At 32.7% G+C, this 21,897-nt stretch overlaps 1 protein-coding gene across 2 annotated transcripts in view; it reads right to left on the bottom strand.

Moving 5' to 3' along the window:
• LOC146999346 (uncharacterized) overlaps positions 1-21,897 on the bottom strand; it is a 133,533-nt gene that overhangs the window by 48,301 nt on the left and 63,335 nt on the right. Inside the window, exon 2 of one of the 2 annotated variants that reach the window (XM_085811407.1) lies at positions 18,337-18,497. The exons of the other annotated variant lie outside the window; for it this stretch is intronic. Coding sequence (XP_085667533.1) covers positions 18,337-18,497 — 161 coding nt within the window. The remainder of the gene's footprint in view (positions 1-18,336; positions 18,498-21,897) is intronic. 2 annotated transcript variants of the gene reach the window in all.

The raw sequence follows: 21,897 nt of genomic DNA, 5'->3' as shown, positions 1-21,897 counted from the left end.
TCATCTGAAACGAGAAAATCAAAACGTGCGGGATGGCGCTCTGTAGATACATCGGATCCAAAGATCCCAATAACTGCAATATTTTTGACGCCATTACTTATACTTTATTCCAGTAGTATTTAGAATTCAAACTGTTGCCACCAAATATTAGAGACCTGCATTATATTTAAAGAAATTAATAATGAAGAATCTGCATAAATATATACAGTGAAATACGTTTAATGCGAAAACGCTTAAGACGAAATATCGGTTTACACGAAATACTAATGAGAGATTTAAGAAGGGTGTGAAAAAATTTAAGAGGGGTATGATCGTCTCTCACAGTTGGCTTTGGAATTCGGTGACGAGTCCATCTCAGTGTGTGTAAAAATTGGTGAGTTTCGTTCGTGCCAAAAGAAATTGACAAGAAGGATATTGAAACTACCTTTAATGAAATGTTTGAGAAAGTTTCTGTATCATTGGACTGTTCTACTGTATCATGGGAAGAATTCGTTGCAGTAGATGATGATAATTTGTGTACAGCCCCAATTATGGCTGACAAAGATATTTTGGAGTTTGTTCAAAACTAAAAAAATATCATTGAGGCAGATTCCGACGATGAAAATGAAATGAATAAATGCAGCTCCTGTTCTCACGTCATCAGAAATGAGGGACATCGTGAAAAGTATGCGCAATTACCTTAATCGTGAAATGAATAATAAAATGGACGACATCGAACAATTTGATATAAAAAAAACAATGCAAAGAAAAATATCAGATTACTTTCCAAAAACTCAATAAATGTTTTGTTTTTAAAAAAACTTAAATATTTTGTATTAAATTCTTATGGATGTTTTTGTTTCATTGATTTTTATTAAATACATGCATATATACATTATCTATGTAAATAACATGCACTCTAATAAACTTAATTTTTTTTTCTTTAACTCTTTTTTTTTTTTTTTAAAATATCCTTTAACAGGAAATTCTTTTAACTCGAAAAAAATATTTCAGTTCCTTCAGTTTCGTGTTAAACGATTTTAACTTATGTGCAAGCTGTGTCTCGTAGCTGTGAAACAACGGCGATACCTAAAGACATCAAATCTTGAATAACGTAGTCTTCCACTAGATTATGGGCATCTGAAAACCCAAATGTGGAATTTATAATTTGTTTTTCGTTAGTTCTAGTGTGCGGTAGAAAACCCCACTGGACTACAGGAAAGAGCTACATCATCTGCCAGCACAATAGCTGAGTATCCCAAGTCAAATCCCACAATTAATTCTTTGCTGCTACAGTTCATCATTTTGAAAACTTAATTTTATGAATAGAAAATAAAAAAAATAAAATCTGAAAGCTGTGAGATTTTATATTACCTAAAAGGGTGTTTTTTATACGTTTGTGAGTTACTTTTATTTGTTAAATATCACGGTCTTCGCATTTCAACCATAAAATTCAATTCAACAGCAATATCACAAAATATCTAAAAAGACCATATCTTTAAAATTTACGATACACAATCTCGCGCGCTAGAGATAATTTTTTTCCCCTTCGTACAGCGTTGCCTTTGCTCGCTTTGAAATCGTTGAGCTTGTTAATAAAAAATTTGTTAAAGTTTTACAAAATATGAAATAGGTTAATAAAACAAATTTCAAATTTGGGCTTCCAGACGCCCATATTCGAGTGGAAACGTATGCTATTCAAAATGGGATGGTTCTAGGTACCAATGTTTTATTACAATACGAGAAACGTACCTACATTTATGCACATTATTCATTATTTAATTTCTTTAAATATAATACTAGGCTGTAATATTTGTTGGCAACAATTTCAAAAGTGAACTGACATTTATAGCGAACCAACGAAAAATGCCAAAACGAAATGATTAGCCCCTCTGGGCTAACGCCCTTCCCACTAATAATTTAAGATAATAAGTTGGTCATTATTCGCATTTAACTGTCCAATTTGTGTTTAATTTTGTGCATTTATGTATATACTGTAAAAAATGTGAGTGTTTTGAAAGCTTAATTTTGCTATCGGATCAATCCATAAGTTCGTGCGCATTAAGAGTGTACTTGGAATTCACTATGACGCATTTACTAAAACAATATAATTTTGAACCTATTGAAACTTGTCATTGTTTGACTAACATATTAGTCAGTTTATCACCAACTTTCGTAAATATCGAATGCATTTTAGTACCCATAAAAGATGAATATAAATAGTCAGTACAAACGGGCTGTGCTACATTTTTTATTTTCGTTTGGTGAATCTGCGAGTTTCGCAGCAATAAAAATTAATAGTGTACATGCTGAACACACTATTAGTGTAAGGACTGCCCAGAAACGGTTTAAAATATTTAAAGTTAGAGATGATGAACCCCGTTCAGGACGTTTTGAACTGCTAGAACCAAATCAAATGAGTAATTCAAAAATTTATGGTGAACAAACAACTTTGCCGTCTAAATTCGGAATGGATCAAAAAACGCCCACGATGGGTAAATATCAAGAAAGTGTTGTTTCATCGTGATAACGCTAGACCGCATACGGCTCGAACAACGCTGTAAAAAACGAGTGACTTTAATTGGGAGCTTTTGCCACATCATGCATCCTGCTTACTCCCCAGATATTACCCCAAGTAATTTTCACTTATTTCGTGCCTTACAAAATTTTTTACTGGGAAAAAAATTAAATTCTAAACAGGATGTACACCGTGAACTTTCAAGTTTTTTGCATCAAAACCAGAGTCTTTCTACAGCAATGGCATAAAAAAGCTGCCTGTAAGATGGCGAGACATTGTAGATAATAGAGGAAAATATATAATTGATTAAAATGTTAAATTGTGTTTTTTATGTAATTTAAAAATTTACCAAAAAAAGGCGCATGAATTTTTGGACTGACCCAATATATATACATAATTTTAGGATAAAGCGTAATAAATAATTATTATTCTATAATAATTGTTATTATAATTATTTAGTTGTTATATTTTACGGTATCATTGTCATTATAATAAGTTCTAATATAATAATTATTATAATTGATTATAATAATTTTGTAAAAGTAAATAATTATTATAAAAAAGAAACAAAATATAAAATCTGGAAGTTTCAGATTTTATATTACGCTCAAAGTGGCGTTCTCTTCTTCTCTTTTTCTCATTTACATTCACTTATACGTTTTGAGAGCCTTTGGGCTAGTGTCATTTTGGGCTAAAATATTTAAAAAAGGCATATCTTTAGAATTTCCGATAGACAGTTTCAAGCGTTGTGATAAAAATGCTTTATACCGTACAGAGATGCCACTGCTCGCTTCTAAATCTTCGAGTTTGTTAATCAAAAATTCGTTAAAGTTTTACAAAAAAGGAAACAGACAGTATAACAAATTGCAAATTCGAGCTCCCAGATGCTCATATTCAGGTATTAGGACTCTCTTATTCAGAATTACATGGCTATAGGTACCGTTGTTTTTCAGAATGCGAGAAACATGCATACATATATACAAGCAGATTCTTGATTATTTAATTTTTTAAATATAATAAAGGGCGATAATATTTGGTGGCAACAATTTGAAAAGCGATTCAGCGCTTTTAGTGATTCAACACAAAATGTCGTTTCGAAATTAATAGCCCTTCTGGACTAACGCCTCTTTGAGATAACAACATTACAAGTAATAATTACCTATTACATGTCTTTTTTATCTTTGAGCTTAAATATTCTATACCATTTACCAGCTTAAATATTCTATACATTTCTATACCTTGAAAAAAAAAAAAAAAAAAAAAAAAAAAAAGAAATTTCATAATAAGTTTAAAATAGTTTTCGTAATAAGTTATAAAAATTATTTAATGATTAATAATTTAATTTAATTATTTAATTACTTGGTTATAATATTTATTAATCGGTTATGATATGCGATATTAAAGGATAATTATAGTTATATAATTATGTTGCAATAAATAATTATTATATTCTTTTTGATTATTTGGGCTAAAATTTATATGCATTATTTTATGTGGTTGAAGTGAGCAAGAACAAAATTTATTTTAGAAAAAAAAAAAAAGAACGAAAGTAATTCTCGCATAAAAGATCATAATGTTGACAAATGCCACCTTAAACCAACTGCAGTCATGGGAGATCCCACTCAAATAGGATAGATACCTGTTGAATTTATTTTTCCCTCTGAAAAATATAGCCAACAGTGCAATGAATACGCACTGTTCATGTAAAATTCGTGTTATTAAAAAATCCACATTTTTGGTTTCCAGCGTTGTACATGAAAAAGAATCTTCGCGTTTATTTCCGCGGATGTGAAATAAAGGCGCCCAAAACGACTGACGACGGGATTCTCCAATGTCACGAGACGTTTCCTCCTTCGATAGTAAATTCTCTCTTGCCGGAAAAAAGCGAAGTCTCATGTGACCTAATCACCTCGAGGCATATAATTAACACCCCTTTTGGACGATAAGTCTTTTGGCAGAATTCCAGCGAAGGTTCTGTTTGATGCAGTTGAACTATAAATTCTGCATTTCAGTTTTGGCCAGAGGGCACTGGGGGAATGGAATCCGAGGGTCTCCCAATCGGTGGAAAGGAGAGTATACTTTCAAAATCAAAGGCATCGGAAGCAGAGCTTAATTCTTGACTATTCCCACATCTTGGGCTTCAAGATTATGTTACTGATCTTAATAATTTTGATTTTCCTTCATAAAAATAAAGAATGTGGGTTTGAAGGATCTTAAATGAAATCTATATTTAAGCAGAAAAGGTTTCTAGCATCAGTACGATGATCGATACCTGACACTTTTATTCTCCGAAATTTTTATTGCATACATATACGCATAAATACCCAATGATATGTATTCTTTCTTTGTGTACTAACGAGTGCACTCTGCTTTTTTCTATTTTATTTGTTGCTTTTTACTTTCTTGTACGAAGTAAAGGAAGTATTGTAATCGCAAAAAATGTCGGGTATAATATTTCAACGAACTTATCCATTTTTACTGCTATCGAATGTAAGTTAACGATGTTTTTATGTGACATATGTACGTAAGGACAGAATAAAGAAAACATTTCCCAGAACGGATTGTAAAATGGATTTAGAGGACATTTTTTTTTCTTGATATCTGTACGTACGCATGTATGTATGTATCTCGCATCACTCAGAAACGAGTAGTGTCAGAACGTTGAAATTTGGTCATTGCTATAACATGTTGACTGCTATAATATGAAGTCGTGCACCTCCCTTTTTAGTTATAATCGGCCGCACCAAATATATATATATATATATATATTTGGTGCGGCCGATTAGTTGATCATTATTATTAGAAGAGTTGAGTAAATTTAGTGAAATGTTTAGTTCTTAGCTGTACATGGAAGTTATGTGATGTCCACATCAGATTTTTTTGTTAACATAATTAACAGATTGAAATAAATAATAATGGATTTTAAACTTCACAATGAATACGTATATGTACATAAGATTTACATGTATTGTTAAATATTTTCAAATCTGAAGCCCCATTCATTTGGCGAGTTTAATTCTGATCCCACTCCTTGCATCGACATCAGGAAGCACTGAAATTCCATCTTACGAACTTTCTTTCTTAAAAAGCCAACTTCTGGAGAACAGCAACTATGGTTCGTCTACATATAATTCTGAAATGATTAGCGTGATACAGAATTTCCTGAAGTGGGAGCGGGTCTCATCTGCCCAATTTTTATGTTTTGGAACATCTCAAAGTAAAATGCATGAGTGCCTCTTTTTTCGTCAGCTATTTCCGGAGAAGCGGAAATTCACCGATTTCCCCCTATGACGCATGAACGAGTAGTGTGGCAAGAACAATTTCCTCTTAGCTACCAAGAACAGAAAAGGAAATTGGTAGCAACGAGAAATCGGTTTTTTTTCTTACCCACATTGTTCTTGCCAATCTCTCCGCTATTAGCTCCATGTAACTTCTGCTGAGATTAAGATATCCTCGAATGCGAATGGAAGGTTATTACAGAATGTTCTGGAGCGAGGATATTGAAAAGTGAATTCCAACGTCCCGTTAAGAATGTGAATAACCGAAAAAACTTCCATTTTGGATACCACGTAGAGAATATTCATGCGTTCGTTCATGGCTATATATGGAAGTTCAGGCTGTTTTAAACTGAAACAAAAATTTATCTAAGAACTAAACATTTCACTAAATTTACTCAACTCTTCTAATAATAATGATCAACTTTTACTTTAATAATCTAATGATCAACTACTCTAATTAACCTAAATTTGTTACCGATATGCGCAAAACTTTTGATTGGTCACATAAATATAATTGATTGCTTATTTGATTGCTCAGATAAATATAACTGATTGTTTATTCATACATATATGCAAACAATCAATTATATTTATATGTATCAGCAACCAATCAGATACATCGCATTTATCAATGCAAAGTATCTGATACAAACACATACCTGACTAAAAATGTCACCAAAGAATATCATATTTGATAATGATATAACTGATTGTTTGCAATTAGATATTTTACATTGATAAAAGCGAGTATCTGATTGGTTTTTGATACATATAAACGTAACTGATTGTTGATATATACATAATATTGATAAATACAAATTTTTATTGATAAATACAAATTATTTGACTGATATTGATAAATATAAAATATTTCACCAATTATTGATATGTGCAAAATAATAATTAACTGCTGATACGTAAAAAGGAGTAATGATTATTGATACGCTTAAAATATCTGACTGTGCTTATTAACGCGTACAAAACATCTGACCAATTACATTGATAAATCCAAAATACAAAACTTAACTCACTGTTATTATATACAAAGCAGGATTGATTATTGATATGTTCAGAATATTTGACTGGTTATTAATGAGTACAAAACGTTTATTTTTTTATTGATATGTTGAAAACAATAGTCTGGTCGTTAACATGTGCAAAACGTTTGCTTTTTTTTATTAATATGTTCCAAATATTTAACTGATTATTGATAAATACAAAATAGTTCACTAGTTATTGATATGTGTAAAGTAGTAATTGACTGTCGATACATACAAAGGAGTAACGATTTTAAATATTTATTAACGCGTACAAAACATTTAACTGATTGTATTGATAAATGCAAAATTAAAATTCACTGTTGATTCATATAAAACAGAATTCATATGTTCAAAATATTTAACTGATTGTTAATGCGTTTAGAACATTTATTTCTTTATTAATATATACGAAATATTTGAGTGATTATTAATGCGCAGAAAACAATTGTTTTTATTGATATGTAAAAATATTTGACTGATTATATTAATGGTTACAAAATATCAGTTTTTTATTGATATGTTCAAAATATTTGACTATTAATGCGCACTAAACATTTGTTTTTTTATTATATTAATATGTACAAAACATTTGACTGATTATAAATGCCTACAAATCATTTGTTTTTCTTATTGGTATGTACAAAATATTTAACAAATTGCTGATATGTTGAAAAAGGATTGTTTATTAATATATTTAAATTATTTGCCTCTTTATTAAGGCTTCCAAAACATTTGATATGTGCAAAATTATCTGATTAATTATTGATAAATAAGAACACGATAGGTTATTCATATGTACAAGGCATCTGACTGATTACTCATATATATATATATATATATATATATGTAGAATTTGACTTGATTCACAGCATGAGAGCACGAAGTAATATTTAAATGGTTTATTTAATAGAAAGAAATAAAAGTATATAAAGAGAAGTAAATAAAGATGAAGTTAACGGTATGCAGGATTAACATAATGATGTAAAGGCATAACATCGAAAGCGCAATTAAAGTTCATAAACTCTTGAAGACGTGTGAGCCGTCTGCTCACGTCTGCCCTCCACTCTCGACCAGGTCTCAGCGCTGTCTGGGATGATTCTTACTGCGCTGGGTGATGCTATACTGATGACGTCATAATCCTGGTATTCTAATTCAGCATTGGACGTTGATGACTCCCACACACACACATATATATATATATATATATATATATATATATATTTAATTGGTTAATGATGTATGCAAAATAGTTGAGTGATTATTGGTTCGTGCAAAACAATTTACTGATTATTGATATGTGATGTGCAAAATATTTAATAGATTATTGATATGTACAAAACAGAATTGATTAATATGCTCAAAATATTTAACTGTTTATTAATGATATTTGGTTAATATCAGACAAGTTGACTGGTTATTGATACGTATAAACATTTCATTGATTAATTATATGTGCAAAAACAATTGGTAAATTAATTACTTTAAGCCCAAAACAGATTTGATTATTTATATTTCTCAGTATTTCTCAGTATTCTCTCAGTATTTTATATTTCTTAGTATTTGATTGATTATTCAACGCACAAAACATTTGATTGATTGTCAATATATGTAAAATGCTTATTAATGAATTTTTCTCGTGAAACAATATTTTTTGTTGACATTGTGAGTCAGTTATACACGCGAATAGCATTGAAAGAATTTATTTCCCAGTGAAACGATAATTTTTGAAAATTATGCATATAGATATCACTTGAAAAAAAAAAAAAATATTTGCCAGTGAAAGTACTATTACGAATATTGTATATATGTAAGTAATTTCAGTGACATTTTATGTAAATATTAGTACCTCTTGTTTAATCTAGCATGAAATGCCTACAGATTGCGAAGCTGTACCAGAAAACTAAGATTACAGGGACAGATTTATTTAACATTGAGATAAATGGCTTTGGCGAGATAGCGTCAAGCTGGTGATGATTTGGCGATTAATTTTTTTTATCCAGTTTGATGAGAAGTCTCCAAAAGTCGCCAGATTTGGCAATCATTTGGAGACTTTTAGTCCAGTCATTATATAACTGTTATTAGTCTGATCCCTATATGTAACTGTAACTGTATCCGACCCTTTATGTAACTGTAACTGTATCCAACCCTTTATGTAACTGTAATTACATATGTCTTCCAACACTCAACACTTCCGAAAAATGGAAGGTACTGGAAATTCCTCCTCGGTATTTGGAGAACTATATAAGATCGATAGGAACATCAGTTCTTAGTTTTTAGATCAGAGTTGAGTTAGTAGTATTGAGAAATCTCCGCGCGAGCTTCGCTCTTAAAACCCGGCTTGCATTACGTTTTGTTTTAAAGTTCTTAGTAGTTTGAAGTAGTAACTACTAATTGTGCTCTGTGATACTGAGAAGTGATACGAGTATTTTTTAGGGACAATTCCAGAATTGCAAAGTGTTTTCTTGTGGGGGGGGGTGTTCTATGTGCATTCAATCCATTACGAACACGTACACGTGTAATAACACTTTTTGTAAACTTTATTCATCAGTTATACACGTAGATACCTCTGGAAAAAAAAGTATTTCTCTTGAAACGGTATTTTTGGTCAGTTATACAAGTGGACATCACTGGGGGGAAAAATCTTGAGAAACGCTATATTTTGGCCATTTATACACCTAGATATCTCTGGAAAATAATCAATTTCTTGCGAAACGATATATTTTGTAGATATTTTCGTATATGCACGTAGATGTCCGTGGAACAAAATTATTTTTGCGTAAAATAATAATTTTTATAGATATCTTTAATCAGTTATACCATGAGGTATTTCCTCCCTCTTTCCAATATACCTTCTTAATGTAACTGTAGCAAACTCGGAGGGTATTCGAGAGGTCCAGGTACAAGTCGCGGCAGGGGCTTTGCACATTTTTCACACCTCCTGCTTAAAATAATCTACTGTTTCTACAATACCCGAGAATATCATTGAAAAAAAAAAGTAATTTTCTCGTGAAATGATATTTGGTCAGTTGTATATGTGAATGTCACTGTAAAATTAACAGGTGCAACTGGCCTCTAAATTAAATCGAACAAAACTGGACTCCCACGTCCTCGTGTTAAAACTGAAAACGTGGATTTCTAGTTCTGGGATTTAATAAGAGTAATTTTAAAAGTAATGTGGTATCTGAACTACCCAGGAATATTTAGGATCGGGGATAAGCAAAATGGCCTCGAAACAAACGCACGGATTCAAACTCCATTGAGTTTTAACCCAACAGAATGGCAAGAAAAATTCGACACCGTTCTATAGCGAGAATCTTCTTGTGGACGTCTTCCTTGTGTAGGTGATGTTCTTTGGCACGCGACCATCTGTCACTTCGCCGCCTTCTGATGGCTCAAAGTGGTCATCTCTTTTCTTTTCACCACTCGCCGACGCCGAAAGTTCATAAAGGGGGAGGGGTGGATAAAGGGATGGAGATGGGAACGGAGGGGAAGTTAAGTGGTAGCACGTGCGGCACAAAAGACAGCCCCTCGGCTCATATGGCCCCACTCGCCGCCATTATGAGTTGCACTGTGGGGGTTCCACAGGACCGCCCGCTGGGACAGGAGCCCTCGACACCTGCCCCTTGCTTCGCGCACGCCCCCCAGTGCTCAGCGCTACCCGACGAAGCCGATTATTTCGCTAATATATTCCCAAAGATGCTGGAGGCATCTTCATTAGAGCCATCATTGGCGATGGATGAGTGGAATAATTATCTTTGCTGCTACGCGGCCTTTTGATTCGGCAAAGTAGATAGGATTCTTTTGATAGAAGACTCATTTATAAATGTTCCCCTAACGTTTTCTTCAGAGGATTTTGGAGCTAGCACTTAATTAACTAGCTGCTTGCGCGGGGAGCTGCCTAAAATAGCTATCATAAAAAGGGGAAAATATATAAGGATTTAAATGAGTCTAGCTAGTATTGTTTTTTACGGTCCCGCCTAGTTATTATAAATACTAAAGACGTATAACTGCATGCAATGTTTTTAAATCGCTAAATTTGTTAATACTCACTTTAAAAGCTTCTATTTCCCTATGAGATTTAGTGCCATCCATAAAATCGCTCCATGGGAAGTAAATTTTCAGTAAGATCGTGTTGGAGTTTTAAAATCTCAAGTTTTTATTTACCAAAATAGATGGCAGCAGGAGCTCGTTTTGTACGGTAAAGATTTACAAAGATATTTAGCTGCTAACACATTGTTTGAAACGGCCATTTCGGAGAAAGTACTGTTGCTCAAGTTTTAAGCCTTGCGCATCTGATTAGCTATAGACATAAATCTTTCGAAATTTTTACGCATGTTTAATATATGTCACTAATGGTGTGATTAAGTTTTGGAAGTCAAACCTTTATTTTTTCTTTGAACATCTTTCTTGAGGGACTGCTAATTCCCCGTGGGATTCTGAGGCCTTGCATTTATAAGTATTGTATATTTCGTATATCGGCTTTACTGATTTGTTTTTATTTGGTATATACAGAGTGGCTATAATTAAAGTACCACTCTGAAATGGTCATAAAAGGGAAGCTACTGGACCAAATGTTACCACACTTGGTAATAGTAGGAAGTCATGGGAATTTATTTTCCGGAGACAAAAAATTTCAAAAAGTCACCATTAGGAGCAAAATGGCACTGTATGCAATATTGTTAAATGAAATGAGAGTCGAAATCTGACACGGGTTTAACATGTTGTAAACTCTTAAGAAACATTGACCTAAATAAAACTATTATTTAAAGGCGATAAAAGTTAAGTGCGCCATCTATATAACGGAGAAATCCGTCCGTTAAAACCACAAATTAGACATTAGAAAATTAAAAGATCGCAAATCACCTGCAAAAGTGTGCACATTCCGAAAATCGTTTTCTTACAAATCGCTCATGTTATCTACTCAGTTTCGCTGCATTCTCCTAAAGTCACCATTCGGTTTGGTATGACAGCTAGTTTCATAATTGCCCCATTTTTCTTTGAAGAGCAATCGATAGCTGGACATGTTACATACACTGTGACTGCAACTCGCTTAGCGTGAATGTTAAGACGTTTCGTGATACCTGAACTGCAGCAACGTGGCATTTTAGACACCGCGATTTTTGTTCAGGACGGGACCGCACCTCACATTGGTACATGTGTCACACAGTTACTTAGGCAACACTTTACGAACGAACGGACTATAGGGGGATACCTCCCTATTCTAGGTCACCCCGGTCACCAGACCTCAACCCCAGAGCATATGGTGCTATCTCAAGAGCATTATTTATGGTGATAATCTAAACAATTTGGAGGAATTGAAAGATGCGATACACCGATATGCCCAGAACATTCCTCCTGATATGCTAAGAGCTGCTGTTGAGAATGCGGTAATACCATTTAACTTGCTTTTGGAAAATGGCGGACGCCCCATTCAACCTGCTTTGTAACATGTTTCAGAAACGATTAAACACGTTTTAAACCGATGCATTCATATCTTATTTCGTTTAACAATATTGCATACAGCGCCATTTCTCCCCTGGTAGTGATTTTTTCAACTTTACTTTTTTCAGCGGAAAATAAATTCTCATGAACTACTTTACACGCTTACCAAATTTGATAACATTTGGTCCAGTATTTTCCCTTTTATGACCATTTCAAAGTGGAACTTTAATTATAACCACCCTGTATGTTCCTTCCAAATGTCAAGCTTAATTTTTACATTAAACTATTACACTTTTTATTTAATTTTTCATTAATGCATTTTTATTTACATCTTTTACTTTTTTTCCCCATCCATTTTTTCCGTAAATTGAACTTTTTGAGCATCTAAAATCTGTTGGAATAAGTGCATGTGGCACAGAAAGAAGCAATCGTAAATGTTTGCCAGTTCTGACCGAATATAAAACTCTGAAAAGAGGAGACCGTGTTACAGACTAAGGGATTCCTTATTTCATATGGAGAGACAATCGTGAGACAAGCGTTCTGTATTTTTTTTTTTTCTTTTTTTTTTTTTTTTTGTGTTTTTGTGTGTGTGTGTGTGAAGTTATCATGGAAACGAGACATACACTATTCAAAGAACCCAAAAGGATGGCTAGGAACTCGTTGTTGCAGACCCTGCAGTAATGATCGAGTACAAAAGCCACTTGGATGGTGTTGAGAAAAATGATATGGTTTATATCTTTGTATGATAGAAATTGAAAATAGTAATAATAATAATAATAATAATAATAATAATAATAATAAAAATGGTGGCGCCGTTCTCCTTCCTTTTTTCTAATTTTGAAAATACCTCTTTTCATTATTTATACAGTTTATTGTGAATTGGTAAAGGAACTGCCATTGCTACGATATGAAACAAGAGTGGCACAAGGACTGATTATGGTGTCATCTACTGTTCCCAAGAAAAGAGGGAGACCAATTCCTCCACTGAACCCTCCGATATAGCACCTCCGAAAACGCAGGGGTACCAAGTTTTCGATATCTGACGATATTAGGAAACACAATAAAGAAGCGAAATAGTCTGTTTTGTTAAATCCAGAGGCGTTGTTAATTATACTCACCGAAACAAATTGAATCAAAGCCACATTCACAATTTTTCTTTCAATGAAAAAGGGATTGTTTTTATGATTTTCCCATTGAATGCCATTTTTTTTTTCTAAGGGACAATATGTTCCTGATTAAAATAATTAAATGAGGTAAAAGCTTAAATGTTTCCTTTTTATCTAGCCTTTTCCTTTCTAGCACTACTTTATATGGATAAAATTATGTTGTTTTAAACGGGGCTTTTAAGTCCCAGTTTTAAGGAGCATTAGGAAAAAAATTTTTGGAACATTAGGAGAATGCCTTTTTCGATAGTTGTTCCAGATTGTCCATCACAAGGTTTTGAATAACTCAAAATGTCTGTAAACGTTGAACGAGTACACCCATCTTGAGAATGGGGGCATCGTTCTTGAACCTTATCCTAAAACAGCCGTGATAATTTTATTCCCATTTCAGATTGAGCCGGAAATTTCTTTTGCTCATCATTCCTGTTTCAGCCTAAGTTTTCCCTCCTACTTTCAAAAAATATTCAAAAAAACTTTTTCAACTGGTGAACTGCATTTTCTTGGGGCTTTTCTCATTCACAAAGATTTTTCCGCCGCTAAGATGGTATAGTGATTAGGGTAGCCTACTGCGGTGCCGAAGGACCTGCCTCGAATTCCGGAGAAGGGATAATTATATAATGTACACATTTACAAACATCTTGTTAGTTAATTATTTTAAGTCTTGTTTAGTTAATTACTAATTTAACTAAACAAAGTCCAATCCAGTCCATCCCAACGTTTTTTTATTCTATTACCTTATTTTTTCAATTTCTTTAGGATTTTTACCGACAGATGGCACTACTTTCCTATTCACTTTACTACCGTAAGGTATAAATACGACCGTTATACCCCTTGCGGATTTCTTTACTCCTGATTAAGAGTACAGTACCTGCTTACCCTTGAAGTCGAAAATTAATCCGATTGGTTCTATTAAAATTTTGCACCAAATGAAACTTACCATACTGAATTAATTGGATTTCTCATCATTAGAAATATTTTACATTATACTACAAAAATATGAATACAGCAATCAAAAAGAGAAAAAACGAAAACTAAAAATTTAAAAATGAAGGTAACCTAGTATTTCTTAATAATAAAAAAAGATCTTTGAATTTACAGGTAATGAAAACTTGTTTATAAAATGCATCCTTACTTGGTGTTAGGAAAACTTCTTTTTTATTATCTTTTGCATTTGAACATGATTTCAAACATAACCAGTTTTTTCACATATTTCAGCTTCCATGATGACCTGATGTTGAGCTATTACAGAGCCAATCGAACTTGTAGAGTCGTTATTTTGAAGCAGAAGACAGGAAAAATGAGCAAAGCCCTCACCGGGACTCGAGGCTGAACCTCTCGAATACGCGCCGAGTGTGCTAACTGTTACACCACGAGGTCATATAGAAAGGAGGGAGAAAATATCTTAAATACTCCCTCTTTTAAAAGGTAACTGGGGTTTAGGGAAATCCAGTCACCAAATTCTGGAGAAGAATCATCATCCACCACCTTTTTAGTTCGGGTGCCAATGTTAAGTCATTAGGTTATTCTTAAAATTTTCTTTTAAAAATTAAAAACCGCATAAAAAATTTATATCTCCATAAAAATTCGAAAAACAAAATATTGTACTACAGGTTACGAACACATCAAAGCTGATTGATAAAAATTTTCCATTACACGTATTCTAAATTAAATGTATTTAAATTTATTTCAATTAAATACATTATTAAAATCTAAACTTATTCCTGAGATAAGCAGTTATTGCGTTTAAACAGCCGACTTAGTTAATCCGCAACTGATTATTAAATTAAAAGATGGTTTCAAGATCTTATATTATACCGAATGGCAATATTATGAGAAACCGTTATTTGCCAGGGCACGCGGAGGATAAATTTAAAGTCTCAAATTTTGTGTAGTGGCAATACTTGACGAATCATGCTTCTGCTTTTTTCCGTTCTTCCATGTTACCACGGTTACGAGGCAATTCGGTTGGAGTATGATAACCTTTACTAAGACATAATAGACTAGCATAATCCCATATAATACTAAAAGAAAATTATGTTATACGAATATAACAAATGCAACTCAGTACCCCAGAAGCGTACAGTGGATATAGTATATTAAATGAATACAATAAGATATGTTACAATTACAAAGATGGCAGTTACTACGATCTCAAACACTAATTGCATGCGGGCGGAATACACAATCTCAAAATTGCCGGCAAGCCATTTTTTTTTTTTTTTTCTTCTTTTCCTTTCTTTCTCTCTCTCTTTCTTTTTTTAAACAGAATGAAAAGATTTTTTTTTTTTTTTTTTTTTTGGCAAAGCAAAACTTTTTAACTAGTTTTATACTAGTAATTTATTTATAGATTTAACATTCACAAGGAATATAACTAAATTAATCTTAAATTAGCTATTTTATTACTCATATCATAGACCAGCTTTCCATAGGGATATTTTGAATGAATAAATGCAATACATAAGAAATAAAATAAAATACACGGGAGTATAAAATCTTTCATTTGTTCTCTTTGTTCTATAACATCCTCACACTTCCGTTAGTAATCCTATGCATTAAAAACCTGTGGCTCATTAAAGTAAAAGAGAGAGCCTACCGCCAGTTTTTTATACATTGTCGCCAAACTGCATTCCAACACGTATTCAAAATTGTTGGTTTTAATTCAATTAACGTTTATACAACTTGTTAAATGGAATCCATAATTGAGGGTTTATTTCACACATGAATGACTGTTAGGTTTCATCATTCAGTTTGTCGAAAATATATTGGAATATTTGTTTCATATAACGCACAGGTTTTGTCCGAGTAGTAGTACTGCTTTTTTTTCTTTTCTTTTCTTTTCTTTTTTTTTTTTTTTCATCAAAACGTGGTGAAGAAGGGGGATATTACTGCGCTAGTTGGGTTGTGGTGGATCTTAGCTACCAGCGAGCGCACCAGTCGCCAGTCGTCTCCAAGCCTTCACGGAGTGTAATCGAATTAAACGGGAAGCCCTATCAAGGTGCCTTGTCATCTCCACAATGAATCGTTTGTTAGAGCAGCGTTTAGCGATGAAGGTAAACTGGGTAAAACTGCGAGTGAGACCCATGACATGATCAAGATTGCTTATGGCAGTGATGGGTCGTTTTGGAGTGGGCAAATTGTTTCAGGAGAGAACGCAGCAAGTTTAAGATGAGCAACTGTCAGGACACCCTTCAACGGCATAAAATGACGAAATCTTAGTGAAACTGCGAAATCTTTTGAACTCTGACTGCCTCAGACTCAGGAAACGATTCGTCGCGTCCGTCCAGCAATAGCTGAATCATGCAGGCTCCATCGCGACAATGCGTCGAGCCGCACCGCCTCTGCTCTCATGGACTTCCTGACCAAACATGACATCACACAGTTTGCCCAGGAGGCTTACAGCCCAGAGGTCGCTCTTTCAGACTTCTTCCCCCGACTGAAAAGGGTGATGAAAGGCTCGGTCCAAGCCATTCAAGAGGCCGTAACGAGGAAGGTGAAGAGCATTCCAGTTTCTGCGTTCCAGAGAGCCTTCAGTGATTGGCAGAGGAAGTCGCTGGGTCATGATGCAGAAGGGACATACTCTGAAAACTATTAGGTCGATATGTCAAACTTGAGAATAATAATAAAAAAAAAAAAAAATGCAGTCCTACTACTTTCCGGACAAACCTTGTATGCTAGGTGCGTCCGTTTAATACTACGCTCCAAATAAAATTTGTTTTTCTTAAAATTTAGCGAAAAAAAGTCTTATAAGTTAGCTTGGTCCATTTGCATTAAAATCAGAATGGGAAAAAGAGAATAAAATATTTATTATGAATTCATATTACCGTATATTCCGTCGTATAAAGCTTACCGTTGTATAACACACACCTTTATTGTAATTTTAAGGGGACTCATACACCTTAAACCCCTCATGATCTTCGAATATGTGACTGTTGCAAGAATTGGGATATTTTATTTATTTTAAAAGCAATTACTTCCAACTTTTTACAGCTGACTGCATAATCTAGCTGCTTTGGAAACTAGTAACCAGAAAGTTTGTGTTGCCACAAATCGTTTTGTAATTTAATCCTCTTTGTGACAAAATATTTCGCCATGTTTCCACCTTGCGCGCATGATATTTTAAAAATGGCTTATGATACACACTTGAAATTTGATGGAATTCTTTATATGGCCACTATTTTCTAACTGAACCAACAATCTGATGAATATTTTAATATTGAAAAATTTTATGGACGAAAACATTAAAAATTTTTTTAATAAAATACATTTTATAAATTCAACTCCAAATAAAATAAAAATTTAAGATGAAATTTTTAGAATTTTAGGTTCACAGTAGTTTCCAAATGTTATAAAAGCTCTATATTAAATATGGAATTAAATTATGCAACAGAATGTTTAAAACTGAGCGCGGAAGTTGGAAACATGACGAAAAATTTTGTCACAAATCAGATTAAATTATCAAAATATTTGTGGCAACACAAACTTTCTGATTACTATTTCAGAAAGCAGCTATATTATGTAGTCAGCTGTAAAAAGTTGGTATTAATTGCTTTTAAAATAAATAAGTTATCCCAATTCTTGCAACAGTCACCTATTCGAACATCTTATGGGTTTTAAGGTGTACGAGTCTCCTTAAACTACATTTTCTTATCTTTATGTATATTCGTCGAATAACACGTACCATTTTTTTATGAAGAAACATGAAAGCTAGCTGAAGATTTTTTTTTTTTCTGCCCTTATAACAACGAAATAATACTCAATTGAAAAGCGATAAGGAGAAAATATATGTGGGGGGGGATGCTACAGGGCAAAATAATTCTGAAAAAAGAGTGGATTGTATTCTATGCAGATGTGCAAAAGAATATTATTCTAGGGTTTCGAGAAAAGGGGAAGATAATTTCGGATAGGAATTTACTTACCGACCCGAACGAATTCGCGGAATTGGGAGTCAGACGTTTTCTCTTTCTGTAGTCATTTGAAGGCGTGATTTTGTAGCGAACATCGAAGGATTTAGTAAATCGTCTTTGCTTTAACTGAATTATAATTGATGTAGTGTTCCTTTTAGTAGTAAATATGGCTCCTGGAAAAAGAAACAAATGCAGTGCTGTTTTCAAAAGCAAAGTCATTCAGTTTCTGAAAGGAAATAGAAACTGCACTGAAGTAAGGATGTTTGGTATTGGCAACAACTCCATACATGAGAGGAAAAAATAGGATATCACAAAAACGGACACAACAACAAAAACAACAGAAATTAAAAAAAAAAAAAAACCACTTTGAGATTTTATATTGCGTCCAAAGGTACACTGCTTTAAAAAAAAAAAAAAAAAAAAAAAAAAAAAAAAAAAAAAATGGGACAGTGCTATATCTTCCGTTGTACTGGGCCGATTGACAAAATTCAAACTACGTTTTTCATGTCTCGAAAGCGCGACTTAGGATATATATTAGATTTATATATAGTACTATTCTAACATAGGTATTTTGACACAAAATCGGACTTTTTCTGAAGTAACATACCAATTTTTTTACATATTTCGATTCTACGACTCAAATTATGCCAGAATACCAAGTTTTGTAAAAATCGTACGAATAGTTTTTAAAATATTAGCTCTCAAAATTTTAGCTCCTCAATGTTAATTGAGTTTGGCAAATATTTATTAATATCTCTTTTTTTATTAAACCTTTTTGATTTTTTCTCTCACATTTCAAAATTTTGGTTCATTCCAAATAAAATTTACCCATTTCTTGCGTTTTATTTTTTAAATTTCTATTTTTAAATAATTTCTATAGATTTTTCGAAAAAAATTTTGAATTATAACCTATAAAAATTTTACCATCATCTTAAAGTAGGTGTATTTTTAAGCATATCTGCAAAAAGTTAGACTTTTTTATTCAAAATTTTCTAAGATATACACGAATTTACATAATTTCGCGTTTTGAAATTTGGCACGTTTTTTTTTGAGCGATAATAACGCCAAATGTGGTCTATGGATTTTTGTTACACTGAATTGCCACAGCTATTTTTAACCTTAAACTTCAAGTAAAATATTACGGAGAATTAATTATATGACATTTTTTTCCTCAGTGATGCGTAATAAATATTTATTAATACTATATGAAAGGCTATTTTTTTTAAATTATAGATGATATTATTCAAATTTTTAACTATTTTTATTTTAAATTTCTCTCGTATCTTTTCTTTTTTTAAAAAAATTAAGAGTAAGTTTTTGAAAGAGTAAATTTTTACCTTCGGCGTTTTATCGTCTGCTACTTTACTTCGTTTAAATCGAATTGTCTAAAACTGAGAATTTTCGTTTGATATTTATTTGAATTTTATGACATTAACTGCATAATTTATTTCTAAACAAACTGTTGCTTTTGAAGTGGCTGAAAGAGCGGCTGATACTATTATCCATATTTTTAAAGCACAATATATTTTTATAGAAACATAATATTTAGAATAATCATTTTTTATAAAAGTCAAATTATGATATAAACATACAACCCTCTAGAGATTGAATTAATGGAAGTTCAATGGTTATGTAGAAATGATCTGCAGCTACTTAATGGCTGGATAAGTCAGCAGATTCTGTGGACAAGTAAGAATAATTATATAAACAAAACCAACATTCTGGATTCAATTAACAACGAGGATACGATGTTTATTAAATGAATTTAAGAAGTTTTAAAACATAAAAAATCAACTCATTTTTTTATCCTAAAATGTATTTTTGTGCGTGCGTATTTTCATTATATCCTTAAAATTCTAATTTAGAATGTAATTGCCAAAAACTGAATCCTAATCATCAGTAATATAATAAGTAATTATTACGGTTATTAATAAATAGTTCTTATAAAGTAATTGAAAATATTTCAAGAAACTTTCTGTCTGAATGCAAACATTTTTCTATGCAAATATTTTTAATTTTATATTAATCAAGATTGCACACTATATTACTTATTTCCACTTCAATTCTTACCGTCAGTTCTAGTAGAATTTACAAATCAATTATATTTAATTAAGGATTGGATTGGATTATTTAATTATGGCAAAGCACACGAGGGCTATCTGCCTAAAGGGAGCGATGCCTTCGTGGAGGACTTTCTAAGGGAAACTGGCTCGTATACACGTTACACATGGGGAAAACCACGAAACCGCCCATGCGGCCAGCCCGTTCGCGGGATTCGAAACTCGAACTGAACTACCAGTGTTCAGCGTCTTTACCGCTCGGCCGTTGGTGGGTTATTTAATTAAGGAATGACCATCTAAGTTAAGAAACAGCGTACCGTAACAACATTTCAATTATTGGTTCCGTATCTTTCATGTTACTCCCAATTGGCTAGCTACATGATTTTTAATGAGTATTCGGATTTTACTAGTAACTTCACTTGGAAATAGCGCTTAAACTAGGTTAGTTGGTTATTTGAACATAGAAAGAACATGGGAGCTATTTGATAAGGATGCTTTCATAGAGAATCTTTGTAAAGAGAACCTAAAAAACTACGAAAACCAACCATGCAGCCTGGGTTAGACTGAGCAACAAACAATTAGTATTTAACAATCTTTTCTTTTTCAAATGCTAGGCAACTGATGAGGCTCCAATTAAATCTCCAATTAAATATTTTATTTGTAAATATTTAAAATATTGTTGTATTCTTTGACACAAAAATCAGAATTTAAGTTTTGTTAACTCGTTAGTAAGTAAACTACCAAGCCGTAGTGCAAATGAATATTCAATTTCTTTGGCAATAATTGTATTCACTTAATATTCTTGGAATATGAGCTAAAGAAGGAACGTTCTCGGAAGATTAAAGAAGTGTTTAAATCCAGTGATATTAGGTTTGTCTTACAAGCTCAGGATCAAAACGATTCTGCAATTGCCCGAGTAGTTGACTTGTAAATGGATGTGAATTAAGCAGATGACTTTTAATCTTACGTTATTCAGCCAGAAAACGTATTCCAAATGTTTTGTATTGCATGACAATGCATCTTTTCATTATTCAATAACCAGTCGGAGAACCGCTTGTGTTCGGAAAATAAGTATGTATATTCAATCGTCCTGCATGTTCTTCAAATTTGTCTTCTTGTGATTTTTTTTCATTCTCAAAAACTAAAGTTGCCTCTCAAAGGAAAGTTTTTTGACATTGAAGAGACAAAATTAATATGACATCTACTTTTAGAGGCATGTCGAAACCAGATCTCTACAAACCTTCTCTTCCATTACATGCTGTGCAGTCAGACAAAAAGTTACATCAGCGTAAATTCTATAATCTATTTTTATTACACTCTGATTACTTTATTAACATACAGTGAATATATACTAAATCTTTTACTTTAGCTTAAGTAATTGGGAATTTTTGTCGGAACTAGGACTTAGAAGATAAGTCAAATTGAATATTTCGATAACCCAGTAAATTCAAGTTCGAAATTTCAATATTTTATTTTCGGAGGGAGGGGAAATGTTTTCAGTTTTGGTCCATTA

The sequence above is a fragment of the Stegodyphus dumicola genome, chromosome 1 (assembly GCF_044657685.1).
Source record: "Stegodyphus dumicola isolate Sdum_Otavi_A_Nest chromosome 1, ASM4465768v1".
Classification (NCBI taxonomy): Eukaryota; Metazoa; Arthropoda; class Arachnida; order Araneae; family Eresidae; genus Stegodyphus; species Stegodyphus dumicola.
Note: the sequence above shows the minus strand (reverse complement) of the source record. Positions and strands in the feature narration are given on the sequence as shown.